The sequence below is a fragment of the Crocodylus siamensis genome, chromosome 3 (assembly GCF_052110815.1).
Source record: "Crocodylus siamensis isolate JL-2025a chromosome 3, ASM5211081v1, whole genome shotgun sequence".
In the NCBI taxonomy this organism is placed as follows: Eukaryota; Metazoa; Chordata; order Crocodylia; family Crocodylidae; genus Crocodylus; species Crocodylus siamensis.
Window position 1 is genome coordinate 45,277,501 of NC_143397.1, and position 15,148 is coordinate 45,292,648.

At 44.4% G+C, this 15,148-nt stretch overlaps 1 protein-coding gene across 9 annotated transcripts in view; it reads left to right on the forward strand.

Annotated features, from left to right (window-relative positions):
- The window catches only part of POLR3G (RNA polymerase III subunit G), a 34,463-nt gene that overhangs the window by 8,717 nt on the left and 10,598 nt on the right, over positions 1–15,148 (forward strand). For 4 of the 9 annotated variants that reach the window (XM_090038245.1, XM_090038243.1, XM_090038244.1 and 1 more), the window contains exons 4-8: positions 371–500; positions 5,523–5,585; positions 7,209–7,259; positions 11,568–11,650; positions 13,315–13,448. In XM_090038245.1, coding sequence (XP_089894371.1) covers positions 371–500; positions 5,523–5,585; positions 7,209–7,259; positions 11,568–11,650; positions 13,315–13,448 — 461 coding nt within the window. The remainder of the gene's footprint in view (positions 1–370; positions 501–5,522; positions 5,586–7,208; positions 7,260–11,567; positions 11,651–13,314; positions 13,449–15,148) is intronic. The other 5 variants (XM_090038247.1, XM_090038248.1, XM_090038249.1 and 2 more) reach the window with 5 other exon arrangements.

The window sequence follows — 15,148 nt, forward strand, 5'->3', positions numbered from 1 at the left end:
CCTCCTTTACTGAGCTTGTTGAAGCTGAGCCACGATGTGAAAAGAAGCGTACGATTTATGAGGGTAGGAAGAGAGGAACCAAGAGAGAGCGTGACAGTGTAGCCCAGTAATGACGGCATTTAGCTGAGAGGAGGGATCCTTTCTTTTGTACTACCCTATGAATGTTCAGTGTAAAATTGAATTGAACTGATGTTGCTTAAAGTTCTGAGCATATAATTGGAATGCAAGAAAATTTATTTGCAAAGTGGCATAATATAGAATTGCATTACTCTGTGTATTAGGGACACTTTTTTTGTTCTTGTATGACAGATTTTAGCACATTATTAGTATTGTTGTAATACACCTAAATAATGCAAATAATTTTACACAGAGTATAGACTGTAAACCAGTGCCTTTGAAAACAGGAGAAGATGAAGATTATATGTTGGCCTTAAAGCAAGAACTTCGAGGGACTATGAAAAAAATGCCTTACTTCATGCCAGTAGAAGAGGAACATGAAGGTCTGTGATGAATCTTTTTTTTATTTATAAACAGCAAAATGTGGTATTTGTGTAGGATAATATAATAATGTTTTGCAATTCATATATTCAAACTGGAGTTCTTATTGTGACTAATTAAAGGGACAGCGTCAACTTAATCATGTTTTACTCTGACATTTTTGCTTATGCTAGAGTTAAATGCTTGTGTAAAGAGACCATGGAATTTGTCTTACCCCAAGATATTTTAAAATTAAATTATAAGAACAATGGACCACAGGACTAATTGAGATCACTTGGACCCTGTAGTCCAGTCCCCTTCAATCACAGACAACCATTGCAATTTTGTTGGTGTCCAATTTAGAGTTCTTGAAATCGAGTACATAATGTTTTCAATAGTTTGTTGAACATCTTCAATTAAACAACTAAAATTAAAGTTTCCAAACTTTGTTAGAAAATTGCACTGGGGGGAAAGAAACTTTCCCTTTCGTTTCCCTGTTATACTGCAGTAGTATCCAGAATCTAGCAACTGTAAGCTGGCTCTCAGTCATTAGTCAGAGAGGGTTTCTTGCTCATTGTTACTTTTTGCCTACTTTCATCATCTTCCTGCGATCGTACCAGATACAATATTTGATGTTATTTGTGGACTTACAGGAATATAGGAATTGCCATACTGGATCAGAACCAAGATCTGAATAGTCCATCATCCCGTCTCTGATAATAGCCAGTGCTGGATGTGATAGAGAAAAGTATAAGAAGGTAGATGTAAGATAACTTACTACCTCATCCTCATTATTAGTGATGATTGAGCCCTGAAACATGAGGTTTAGTAGCTCCTCCAACATTTTCATCATCATAACTATATTTACCCAAATTCAAGATAACTTAGAATTTAAAATGACCCCCCACCAATAATTAGGTTCTAGACATGGAAAATCTACAAACTTGTAATTTTCCATGCCCATATTTTAATTATTGGAGGGTCATCTAAAATCTGTCCCCTTGACTGTTGTGTAAGGGGGGAAGCAGCAGAGAAGGCTGTCGGGGAGGGGGCGGGGGGTGAGGCAGGTAGGGAGAAAGTAGAGGCAGTGGGGCAGCTGGTAGGAAGAAGGTAGAGGAGGAAGGTGGGGGCAGGGGGAGCAGGCAGTCTCCCCCCTGCCTCCCCTTTGGCATCCCTGGTGTCTATCCCCCAAACATTCTCCGATTCCTTTCTTCCTCACCACTTGCCTCCCTGCATACCTCCCCCTTCCACTGCTGTCCTGGCTGATCTGGTTGCAGGGGGTGCCCCAAAGCCCTTCCTTCCCCACATGGCAGTGAGCTCACAGCTGGCACGTTCCTTGTTCCCTGCCCATTTCCTCTCCTTCCCCCACCCCCCTTCCCTCCTCCACCTCCTCTCCTGGTTCAAAGGAGGAATCTGGACTCTGCAAATCTGGGTTTCCAGCATAGCTGCTCTCTACAACCCTCAGCAGGAATGGCTCTGGAGCTCCTCCATGCCTGCTACAGCTGAGTCAGACCCCAGCTGGGAGCTGTGAGGAGCTGGTCTGCAGGGAGCCCAGCTGGCTAGAGACCACAGCAGCTGGGTGCAGGTTCCTTTTCCCCTTCCTGGCTCCCTGCCAGCGAGGCAGATGAACGGGGGATGAGGGAAAGGAGCCAGGCACGAGTAGACACTAAAAACAGGAATCGGCAGGCTACTGATGCTGTCTCTACATGGGGACTTGGGTTCCCTCCACAGTCATTTTCCCCAAATCCTAATTGTGATGCTTGATTTGCCCATGATGAAATGTGTTGGGGGGAGGTGTTTTGGAATCACGTAAATACTTTATACATTTCATACTTGCCATTTGAATGTCTAATCCATTTCATTTTTAGGGTATTTTGTTAAATGGATTTTACTTGTAGTAAAGTTGCTTTGCAGAATAGCTACCAGGTAGAGGGTTTTAACAGTCAACGGATTGTTGGCCCCAGTCCCTAGGCAGCCCTAGGTTTCAAACAAGACCTGGGGCTATTTGGGCTGAAAACTAACTAATTATCAGCCCTGGCCCTAGTGACTCCAAGTCTGTAACTGGACCCAGGGCACTCCAGCCTGGAACTTATAATCAGCTGATTTTCAGCCTCACTTGTGGTGTTCCAGCAAAAAGTTTCCCCCTGCACTGGCAAGTAGTAATGCCATGATTGGAATCTGATACCAATGCCAGAATCGCGCCTCCTGCCAGCATGTGCGACATTGTGGGAAGTGCAGTTGTTGGGATCAAGGATCAGATGCTTTTGCATCATTAAATGAATGTGTGTCAGGGCCCCATTTGATTTATTAATGTTGCCCATTAGGGCTGTGAGAAACATTACCATTCTGCTTCAACTTCCATTTCGATGGAACAGTGTTTCGCTTCGAGTTTCGTTTAGTTTTGAAAGTACTGTTCTGTTTTGTTTCATCAAAACTGTTTTGCTATTTTGACACTGTTTCACCCATAGGTTATAATGGGGAATCATTAAATGCAGCAGGCAGGCAGATCAGGGGCTCACCTGCACCCCCTGGAGGGCTGTGCCTGAGTCCTCCCGGGGTGCAGGCCCCCAGTCTGCCTGCTGGATGACAGACTGGTGCTGGGTGCAGCCTGCACTCAGCACCGGGAAGATCAGTGCTGTCACTGGCCCCAGGTGGCAGCACCTATCTCCTGTCATCCAGCAGGCAGATTGGGGCCCTGCATCCTTGGGAAGACTTGGACACAGCCCCTACAGCCCTCCTGGGGGGGTTGGTGGGCCCCCGATCTGCTCACGGGATTCCAGGAGGCAGGTGCTGTTACTTGGGGCCAGCAGAAGCACCAGTCTTCCAGGTGCTGGTCCAAGCTAGCAGCACCCACCTCTTGTCATTTGGCAGGCAGATTGGGGGCTCACCTGTATCCCCAGGAGGGCTGTGAGGGCTCTGCCTGAGTCCTCCCGGGGATACAAGCCCCTGATCTGCCTGTCAGATAAGAGATTGGCCTGGAGCCTGCACCCAGCACTAGGAAGATCGGTGCTGCTGGTAGCTCCAGGTGGCAGCACCCGCCTACTGTCATCTGGCAGGCAGATCGGGGGGCCCGCACCCCTGGGAGGAGTCTGGCACAGCTCCCGCAGCCCTCCCAGGGGTGCGGTTGAGCCCCCGATCTGCCTGCTGGATGACAGGAGGCAGGTGCTGCCCAGACTTTCGAAACATTTAGAGTTCCCTTGTTCCATTCGAAAGCTTTTGTTTCATTTCAATTTTGCTGTTTCTAGATTGAAATGCATTGAAACAGCTTTGAAACGAAATGCTGGGTGAAATTTTGCACAGCCTTATTGCTCATATGATGAGCAAGTGATGAAAACCTTTCTTTAGTGACTGTTGGGCATGCTGTATAATGATATCTGCTTTCAGCTCCCAGTGCCATTATCTATATGAATTTTTCTTTATGTATGTCTGTTGTTATTCACTGTCTAGCATGCAGACATTTGGTTTATGATTTGATATTTAGCTATTGCTGGTAAAGAGAAGTAACTGGTACACACAAATATTTTACTGTGTACACTAGCAGTTGCAATAATGTTCTTATGATAATGGCCCTTCTTTTCCCAGCATTGACTGTTCATACAGAAAAATAAAAGCTACTTACAATAGAGGTCTTTTAGAGACCCATTATTTTAAACGTGAGCTTTTGTTCTATTATTTCACTTGGCTATTTTGCTAGCATTTGCCATAGTCTCCAGACTGTATGTCACAATCATGAATATTGAGTCGTACAGAATTTAATTCCCTGCTCCCTTATTTCCTATCCTGTTTATCTTTTATTTCCATCTGCTTATTGTGTAGGTTTTGGACTGTGTGAGTTCTTGTTTTTATTTGTTTGGACAGTGTCAAGAACAATGCAGCCCTGATCCTGTTTGGAGTAATTAAAGATATTTCTGTAGTAGAAATGAATAATTTTATATTGAAAAGATGCAATTTTTTATTTGTGGGTTTTTAGGCATTGCAGTTTGCAGAAATAAGAATAGGATTATTAGGAAAAGTTGTAAATACCAGTGTTCCTATTCCAGTTTTTCAACTTTGGCTGTGGGGCTGACATTTTTGGCAGACATACCACTCCAGTCCAGACATGTAAGCTGCCTGTCCAACTTGTAGCACTCATGCTGGCCAGTCCTGCACCAAGTCTTGTTTCTACAAGAAGATTGTTTTTGTTGTACTCCGAGGTGTCAATTTATATTATATAACCACCTCAGGTAGACATTTTTATTGCAGTATAAGAATGCCCTTTTCAGTTTAGCATATGGTGGCTGGAATAAGGTTATATTAAAAAAACAAACAAACTTCATATAGGTACACTATGTTGCCTAAACTAGAAAGGGTTGCCAACATAAGTACATTTAAAAATATGAAGTGGGTCACTTCTGAGCTGACCCTGACCTTAATAAGTATTTTAAAAAGTCATTGTTTAAAATGGGTGCTGATTGTGCTTAAACTTAGGCTAATAAACATATTTAATATGCTTATTTTCTCAGTATAGTTAACTCCTAAATCATTTTGGATAGGTTATTTTAACCTCTGAATCCTGCATATTTTCTATCTCTGCAACAGAAATGATATTACTTAATTTACAGATCTGCTTCATGGGTAAATAGTTCTGCAAAACATGGAAATGAGAAGGGCCAACTTACTGTTATCCAGTTCTATTTTTGTCTGTGTTTGTGCTGAGTAGATTCAGTGCTTTTTACAGGTGGTAATGGAAAATACTTTTTGTTTGTTTTGTTTTATTTTCCAGTTGAAGGCAGATATCAGTTAAAAAAACTCAAAAAAATACTTAGTCTTCCTTTAGATACGAGGCCCAGATTCTACAAGTACTTAAGAATTGAGAAAGTCCTATTGCTTTCACTGGGGCTGCTCCTGGTACTCAAGTTTAGCATGTGCATAAGTGTTCAACAGTCATATAGTAGAAAAATGTTTCCTTGGAAAATAGAAAAGTGTGCATATCTTATTGAAATATAAAGAACACTGTTTGCATTATCATGTTTATTCAATCGCTGGGTTTTTTTCTTGTTCTCTAGCAATTGAAAAATACAGTCAAAAATATCAGCAGCTAAGCAAAGAGCGTATGGCATGGACCCCAGGTAATAATGTAACTTATCAAAAAGAAATTCTTTGTGGGTCTTCAGTAATCTTTTAGTTTGTTTTAAAATGGAAGATGAAGGATTTAAGAAATGGTAGGCAAATAACATTTGAGAACTTTCCAAATCACATGTACCTCGTCAACATGTCAAATCTGTGATATTAAAGGAAATGAATGAACAGCCTGCAAAAATTAACCTTTTTAGTTTCCTGCTTGTGAATCAGTAGCTAAGGCTTGCCTCAGACTTTCCTGGAAGATTTAAATTTGGACTGGGTGTGACCACAAGATTTATTCAAAGAAAACTTAAAAAATTATCAGTGATTGGTATTTGGAATTTTCAGTAGGGTTGCCAACCCTCTTGGGTCTGCATTGATCTCCCAGTGACTATTGGAAGCAATCTCGGAGACTGATATTGTGAATGGGTTGAACAGTACAATTAATGACTAGAGGTGCACTGATGCATCAGTCCCATATCAGATCGGCACTGACATAAGGAAAATTGACCGTATCTGCAATCAGCCTTTTTTGACTGATGTGGCAGATAATGTCGCCAAGAAATGCCCCGTGCATGCAGGCAGCCAGGAACACAGCCTGGCAGCATGGAGAGCAGTTGGGTCCAGCTGGTAAGTCTGTTGTGAGGGAAGGGAGGTGCGGGGGGAGGGCAGATCAAGGCCCCAGCAGTGAATGGGGCTGGGGCTGGGGTAGCAGCAGGTGCTGCACAGCTGGGGCAGGGTGTGAGATGGAGTCACTAGCGGCTTGTCCGGAGGCGTGGGGAGAGGGGGTGGCAGCTCCTGCCACTACACAGCCCAGGAGGGCATGGTGGGTGTGTGCTCCCAGATCTGTGTGTGGGGTGAGGGCGGGCTGCTGCTATGAACTGGGGGGGCCAAGGGCAACGCTGGGCTTTTCCTGGCGGGGGGACTGGGCCAGGGCTACACTCAGGGTGTGCAGTGGCAGTGCTGGGAGGAAGGCTATGGGGAATTTTGGGGTGGCTGTAGCCCCCTCTTAGTGCTGCTGCCGCCCAGTCCAAGAACAGCCCAGCCCAGCCTTGCCATGAAGAGCTCAACACGCCCCAGTGCCAGACCACAGTAGCAGCCCGCCCTCACGCCACACACGGAGCCGGGGGCACCTTCCCCCTCTTGCCTTCCCAGGGTGTGTGTATAGCAACGGGAGGCCACCCCCCACCCCATTAAAAACCGGCCATCTGTATCAGCCCAAAAAAATCTCTATCAGTGCATCCCTATTAAGGACATTGCATCATGCTGGGGGTGGAATCTCCTGGAATAGCTTTAGTCAGTGTTGCCAACCCTAATTTTGAATATAAGGGCTACCATAGCTCGCTATCATAGGCTGATCATAATATATATATTTTAAAGGTCACTGTTATGTCTGGACATCTCCTCAGGGCAGAAATTCCTTCATCATATGATCCTGTAAAAGGATTAACTTTAAAAAAAAAACCCCAAAAGACAGATGGCACAGTTGATTTCCATTGGGGAATATTCTCATTCTAAAAGTCAAATGTGTTTTTATACACAATCAAGTATAATGTGCCCTCAGTAGAGTTTTTGGGAACCTATCTTAATACAGATAAAATAGTTTTGTGTATTAAAATTATTTCTTACAGATTGGAGAAGACTCCCAAGAGAAATTAAGCCAAGGAAGAAGATCAAAAAAGGTAGCTTATTTGTTTTTAAGGAACATGCAGTGCTTAAAAATCAGGTGTGAACAATTATTGTTTGAGCTGGTCAGTAAAACAGTGGAAATGTTGCAGCTGGTATATTTCTCTGCCTGTCATGCCAGTATGTATTTGGATGCTGACTGTAGCACTGTCAGGTTTTTTAAGACTTTTGTCATTGTTTTCAGTTGTCAAAAATCTTTAAGCATCTTTTCCCTCTCACAACTTAGCAGCTCTTGTTTTGCTATCTTTTAACTTTTTTGTCTTATTTTGTTGTTTATAATTTAGTTGACTTGTGTTTAATTCACACACAAAAACTAAACTAATGGAGGTTATTTTGTTTTTCCCTATTTTTACTTTTTAAATTTATTTTCAGCTCTCTCTGGCAGAATTGTGAACCAGATCCTTCAACAGCAGTTAGAGTTGGTATTGGTTGTTCTTAAAGAAAATTGAGTTTAATTTTCACTGTAAAATACCAGAATTAATCTATAGCCTAGTATGTATGGCTATTATTTTAACTTTTATGTTAAAGCCTATTGCTTTGTTGATGTGAAGCAACACTTTGACCTGTGTACCTAGATGTCGATTATGTTATCATTGTTTACTTTCATTTCCTTCTTTGTTCAAATCTTTCATGTCATCTTTCAGTTCAAGGATAAAAAACGGAAAAGTGTCTGTGCAGTAGTCATGGAGACCAGCTTAGCTGGAAGCTCTCTTCCTTTTAAGAGCCTCTTTGAGAACCTTAGTCCTAGAAAGAGAATGCAAGCAGTCTACTAAAAGTTAAATATTTATGAAATTCTAAAAGAAGAAACCAACATATAGCTGTTGTTCCAAAGTATAATTATCAACTCTCTAAATAAACATTGAGCCAGCAATAAGCTCTCGCATCTTAAGAAATCATCTGATGTATTGTTTGTTTGCTACACGGTGACATTGAATGATTACTGTAAATGCAGCTTTAAAGACACAGCCCAATACAATTTCATATCTCATTGGCTGATATTTTGTTCTCAAGACAAAAGTGTCTCCTTTTTTCTTCTTAATTTCTATAACAAAACTTCTGGTAAGGTGAAGAGTTTAACTGAAGGTAACATAAAAAGATATATCCCTTTTAAAACCTGAGTTTTTGTTTTTTGGGGTTTTTTTAAACATAAGGATAGAAGCTCTTTAAGAAGTTTGGAGGTTTGTAGGAAAGGAAGGTGGCCACCAATGTCTAAGTACAGTACAGAGATATCACAAGTAAAACATCCCTTTCAGAGGGTGACTTCTTATTCTAGATCATGATGCTGTCACAGTTAGCAGGCTTGTTTCATCTCTGTCTTTTTTATCTTAAGTGCATCCCATTAACTATCAGACCTTGTTTCTTTTTCTCTCTTGGGACATAATTCTACAATTCTCCAACTCCTAGCCTGTGTCTTCAGCTAGACTCCTGAACTGTGCCCTGTGTCAGGTAGCATTCACCCAAAAGATCTGACTGGATTCAGTATTTGTAGATCAGTGATGTCCAGACAGCTGTCTTGAGAAAAAAATATTGTTTAACATTGGGAACCATGTTTAGAGAAAGGTAGAGGTGATCAAAATCAACAAACTGTCTATTATATGAGTCTGTTTCCTAATGGCTGCCCTCTTATGATGGTGACCTAAGTTGACTGATACTCTGCTGTGTGTTTTGTCTGTTAGTTGGATTCTCCCAAGCATTTATCTTTTTCTCCCCCTCCCTGAGTCTTTAAAAAAGAAAACTGTTCTTTTTGTTTTCTGCTTCCCAGAACTTTTCCTGTAAAGGCTAAAGCATTTTCTCTTAACAGCCTTCAGATACTTGTTGAGAAAAGGCTTACGTTAAGCTATTCTGTCCCCTTCCTGATGTATCTCTTCACCTTTCCCATTTAAACTAAAGCAATTTATAAATACAATAAACAGCCACGTCAATAAACTGAATTTGTAAATTATCACAGAGCAACTGAACTTCCTTCAAAGATGTAATATACTGAGTTGTAAGAAGCATTGTATAAATCCTTATTGCCACAGTATCTATAACTAGGTAAAGTATGTAACTGAGGGGCAACACTCAATAACAAATGCTTCCTGCATAATAAAAGTTATGGCCTCTTGCCAGTTCTTCAGTCTTTTTTCAAAAAGTTAGCTCAGATAAACAAGAGCAGACTGCAGACTGTACTAGTGTATTATGAAAAGCATATCACCTTATTTGTTGAACTGCAATATTCTTTTCAATATTCTTCAATAGCAAAGGGTTAGTACTGTGACTCTTGGGAGGTTACAGTAAATTTTTTCATCCACAACAAAGGTTATGTCTCCACAGAAGACAGCAGGGTAGTGTAGGAGATTCCTGAACAAGTTTTAACCACTCTAACTCAGACACCAGAAGCTGCCTAATTGCATTAGCTCAGAGCTTCACATGGGCAAATTTTAAGTTTTTGGCTTCAATAGCTTAATCTGGCAGTGAGTTCCACAGTCTGTATACTGTATCTGGGGGTGGAAACAGTTTCCTTTTACCTGTTTTGAATTTTCCAGGTTTTAATTGTATTGAATGTCCCTTGGCTCTTTGGTGATGAGACAAGTGTGAGGGAGTACTCTTTAGCCCCTTATTTATATACAGTACTGACAAATTGCCCATCATGAATGATGGGGGTGGGGGACAGGTGGGGGTGGAGTGCTGCCACCCTGTGCCCTGCAGTGCTGCTGCTCCACCTCTGGCCCCATACACTCCCCACCACTCCTTGTGTCTGACTCTGTGGCCCCTCCCACCCCTTGCTGCTCCATCGCACACTGCTGCAGGCTCCCAGGACTGGGGAAGGGGAGCTTACATGGTCACTGACACCCGGCACCATGCAACATGCTCCCTCTCCTTCTTTCCTCCCTGCTGCCTCCCCCTCTCTGCTGGCTGTTGTTGGGGCCAGGCAGCGGTGGTGGTAGCAGAGGGGGTCTGCCATTGGAAATCCCTCCTTTTCCCCTTCCCGCTCCCCCCCCTCCCCCTCCCTGCCAGCTGTTGTTTGTGGGGGGCAATGCGGCAGCTCCCTTGCCTCCTCTATCTGTAACACTCCAGGCCCTCATAGCCAATTGGCGCATGCCCTCTTGGTGATGCACGTGCAGTTGGCCCAGAGCATTACAGGCAGACAGACTAAGGCTTTTATTATATTAGAATTTTACCATGTCAACTCTGATTTGTCTCCTTTCTAAGGTTAAAAAATCAGTTTTTTCTGTCTTCACATGGGACTGGAAGCTCCCCATGTTTCATGACCTTGATTGCTTTCATCACTCTTCTATGACCTACCTATTGCTCTGCAGTATCCTTTCTGAGATAGTGTCCATCTCTGCACACAGTACTCCAGACAGTGTAAACTGCACTATAACTCTTCATTTTGTTTATTCCTGCCACTAAAAATAATTCAGTGCTTTAGGACCATAGGGTTTTGTCATAACTAATTAGACCACCAGTCACCATTGCATATCTTGCCTCTAGATGTGGGCAGTACTTGACGTACCAAAAGACGGTGAAAAATATAGGGGATTGTGCTAGGAAAAAGTAAAATACTATCGTAAGCAAACATTTTACCCCAAAATAGGTGTCTTTGCACTACCGTTGCCCAGCCTCAAAAACTGTCTCTCTTGTAGGATTTGTCTTTCTTAAGACAGAATGAATTAGCATAAGGATTGTCTCAAGGCCTCCCCACAGGTATAGCTGTTCTTAGGGGTTAAATCTCAAGACTGCTTAGCCCACATCCTAGAGTCAAAACTGCTATATGCATCCAAATTAAAATGTCAGTCACCTGTAAAGACAGAACTCACTTAGCCCTTTCTGAGTGTACAGTTAAGGTAAGATGAGCATTGCTCATCTTGTGCAAACACCTATGATCTTGAGGATACTGCATAATGAAAATCAATATTGGCTCATCAGGAATTTAAATGATTGTAAGGATGTTTTTAAATATCTTTAAGACTATGAGAAATTATGATTATGAGCTTTCTTCACTTATTTCCTTAACCAGTTTTGAATATACATTTGTAAATTATTAGACTGAAGCTGAATGTCTGTTTGGGCCAAAATGTGGTAAAATGCATATTCAAAGCTGAATTTTAGATTAACCCTCATTTATATAAAAATGTGAGCTATTAAGGTTCAGAGGAGAATAAAGGATTTGCAAGATAAAAGTAAGCAAATGGCAGAGAAATTTATATTAGTTTTTCAAGATAGATGCTAATATTGAACTGTAACTTTTAATACTAAAGTAGATGTACAATCTTTGTTGGAATTCTAAGAGAGACAAGAAATAACTTGTTATTTTATATCAGCAGGTGGAAAACCAAAAAAGGCAAAAGCTGATGCAAAAGTTGATGCAAACAAAAGTAATGTAGATGTGTTGAAAAAAATTGAGGTAAGACCTACTCACCAGAGTTCCGTTTGCCTGCATAGTCTTTATTGTGCAATAGAAGTTTCTGGCAGAGAACAAAATGGTTAAGTTCGAATCTTCCCTGAGTGATCTCATAAATCTCATAAATCAGCCATTACTCTGGCCTTGATAACAGATAACTGTTAGGGCTGTGCGAAGCTTCAGGTGCCGATTCGATTCAGAGGATATTCAGCTTGATTTAGTGGCCGAATCTCTGAATCCGAATTGAATCAGGAGTTCAATAAAAAGGTCTGAATCTATTTGAAGCTCTCTGAATCAATTCGGAAAAGATTTGCAGCTTTGGAGATTTGGGCAGTCCCTACTTGCTGCTGCAGGGAGCTGGACCCAGACTCCATGCCGGTAAGTAGGGGGCAGGGCGGTGCTGAAGGAGCAGGGGGGACCCCTGCCAGGCCCCATCCCCAACCAATGCCTGCTCTCCCAGCCTTTATCAATGGCTTCCCTGCCCAGCCCTAGTGTCCTGGCACTTCAAAAAAGGGAAAAAAAAAGCCCTGTACTCACCGGCTGCTGCCAGACAAGCAGGGGGATGGGTGGCGATCCCTGCTGCCCTGTGCTGTGTAGGGGACCTACAGATCGGTAGCCATCTGGGGGACAGTGATCACCTAAAAGTACAATTCAACATAAGGCGTCGAGTGGGTAAGGTAACCAGTAGGGTGAACGTGCTGGACTTTAGGAAAGCTGATTTCAGCAAACTCAGGCGATTAGTGAAGGATGCACTGCAGAGTAGTAGTTTTGAAACGATGGGAGCCCAAGAAGGGTGGCTGTGCCTTAAGGAAGCTATCCTTCTCGCACAAAGCGAGACGATCCCCGTGCGAGGTAAAAGAGGGAAAGGGGCCAGGAGGCTTCCCTGGCTGACCAGAGAAATCCTGGGGAGACTAAGGGCCAAAAGGGGAGCACATAAAAAGTGGAAACAGGGAGAGATCACCAAAGAGGAATATACCTCTTCTGCTCGTGCTTGTAGGGAGGCAGTTAGACAGGCCAAAGCTACCATGGAGCTGAGGATGGCAACCCAAGTAAAAGACAATAAGAAATTGTTTTTTAGATATATAGGGAGTAAAAAGAAGGCCCAGGGAGGAATGGGACCCCTGCTAAATGGGCAGAAACAATTGGTGACGGACAGAGGGGACAAGGCTGAACTCCTCAACGAGTTCTTCGCCTCAGTGTTCCTAAGTGAGAGGCATGACAAGTCTCTCACTGGGAGTGTAGGGAGGCAGCAGCAAGGCACCAGACTTCCATGCGTGGACCCTGAGGTGGTGCAGGGTCACTTGGAGGAACTGGATGCCTTTAAGTCGGCAGGCCCGGATGAGCTCCATCCAAGGGTACTGAAGGCACTGGCCGACATCATTGCAGAGCCACTGGCGGGAATATTTGAACGCTCGTGGCGCACGGGTCAAGTCCCGGAGGACTGGAAAAGGGCCAGTGTGGTTCCCATTTTCAAGAAGGGGAGGAAGGAGGACCCGGGTAACTATAGGCCAGTCAGTCTCACCTCCATCCTTGGCAAAATCTTTGAGAAAATCATCAAGGCTCACATTTGTGAGAGCCCGGCAGGACAAATTATGCTGAGGGGAAACCAGCACGGGTTCGTGGCAGGTAGATCGTGCCTGACCAATCTAGTCTCTTTTTATGACCAGGTCACAAAACGCCTCGACGCAGGAGGAGGGGTGGATGTCGTATACTTGGACTTCAGGAAGGCCTTTGACACGGTATCCCACCCCATACTGGTGAACAAGTTAAGGGGCTGTGACTTGGATGACTGCACAGTCCGGTGGGTGGAGAATTGGCTGGAGGGTCGCACCCAGAGAGTTGTGGTGGATGGGTCGGTTTCGACCTGGAAGAGTGTGGGCAGTGGGGTCCCGCAGGGCTCGGTGCTTGGACCGATACTCTTTAATGTCTTCATCAGCGACTTGGACGAGGGGGTGAAATGTACTCTGTCCAAGTTTGCAGATGACACTAAGCTATGGGGCGAAGTGGACACGCCGGAGGGCAGGGAACAGCTGCAAGCAGACCTGGACAGGTTAGACAAGTGGGCAGAAAACAACAGAATGCAGTTCAACAAGGAGAAATGCAAAGTGCTGCATCTAGGGAGGAAAAATGTCCAGCACACCTACAGCCTAGGAAATGACCTGCTGGGTGGCACGGAAGTGGAAAGGGATCTTGGAGTCCTAGTAGACTCCAAGATGAACATGAGTCGGCAGTGTGATGAAACCATCAGAAAAGCCAATGGCACTTTATCGTGCATCAGCAGATGCATGACAAATAAGTCCAAGGAGGTGATACTTCCCCTCTATCGGGCGCTGGTCAGACCGCAGCTGGAGTACTGCGTGCAATTCTGGGCGCCGCACTTCAAGAAAGATGCGGATAACCTGGAGAGGGTCCAGAGAAGGGCCACTCGTATGGTTAAGGGCCTGCAGGCCAAGCCCTATGAGGAGAGATTAGAGAAACTGGACCTTTTCAGCCTCCGCAAGAGAAGGTTGAGAGGCGACCTGGTGGCTGCCTATAAGTTCGTCAGGGGGGCACAGAAGGGAATTGGTGAGTATTTATTCACCAAGGCGCCCCCGGGGGTTACAAGAAATAATGGCCACAAGCTGGAGGAGAGCAGATTTAGATTAGATATTAGGAGGAACTTCTTCACAGTTCGAGTGGCCAAGGTCTGGAACGGGCTCCCAAGGGAGGTGGTGCTCTCCCCTACCCTGGGGGTATTCAAGAGAAGGTTGGATGTGTATCTAGCTGGGGTAATGTAGGCCCAGCACTCTTTCCTGCTTATGCAGGGGGTCGGACTCGATGATCTATTGAGGTCCCTTCCGACCCTAGCATCTATGAATCTATGAATCCCCCGCCTGCTCTCCTAGCCCTGTCAATGGTTGCCCCACCTGGCTCCAGCTCCGGGTTCTTAAAAAAAAAAAAAAAAAAAAAAGCCTAGAACTACCAGCTGCTGCAGCAGCCATCAGGGCTTCTGGAGGCTTGTGGCAGAGCCCCCCTGTAGCAGGGCTATTGAGTTGCCTGCTACTGAAGATAGGAAAGGACTTAGCTGTCACTCATTAAGGCAGCAGGTGCCAGTTGTTACGGGAGCTGATTAGATCAGCTGAGACCCAGGGGGTGAGGCTTGGCCTTCATAAGGAAGGGAAGGCTGAGGCCCAGACACAATTCCTCCCTGGCAGCTGCAGGAGCTCTGCGGGCGAGCTGAGCAGCCCCGAGTCAGTGGTTGCAGCCTGACCACTCTGACCGGCTGCAATGATGCAGGGGTGGAGAGAACCCTGACAGAAGTATGTGAGAGAGTTGGGGGGCTTGTGATGCGTTATAGCCAGCTGGCTTAGAGCGTTGTGGAGTTGTGATTATTACACCAGAGGACCAGGCGAGGCTATAGGGGTGGAGGAGGCCTCAGCAGGAGCTCCCCAGTAAGGTGGGGGAGTTCCTAGCACCGCGGAGGTGCTGCGTTGTGGGGTTGTCCCGACCCCAGCCCATTGG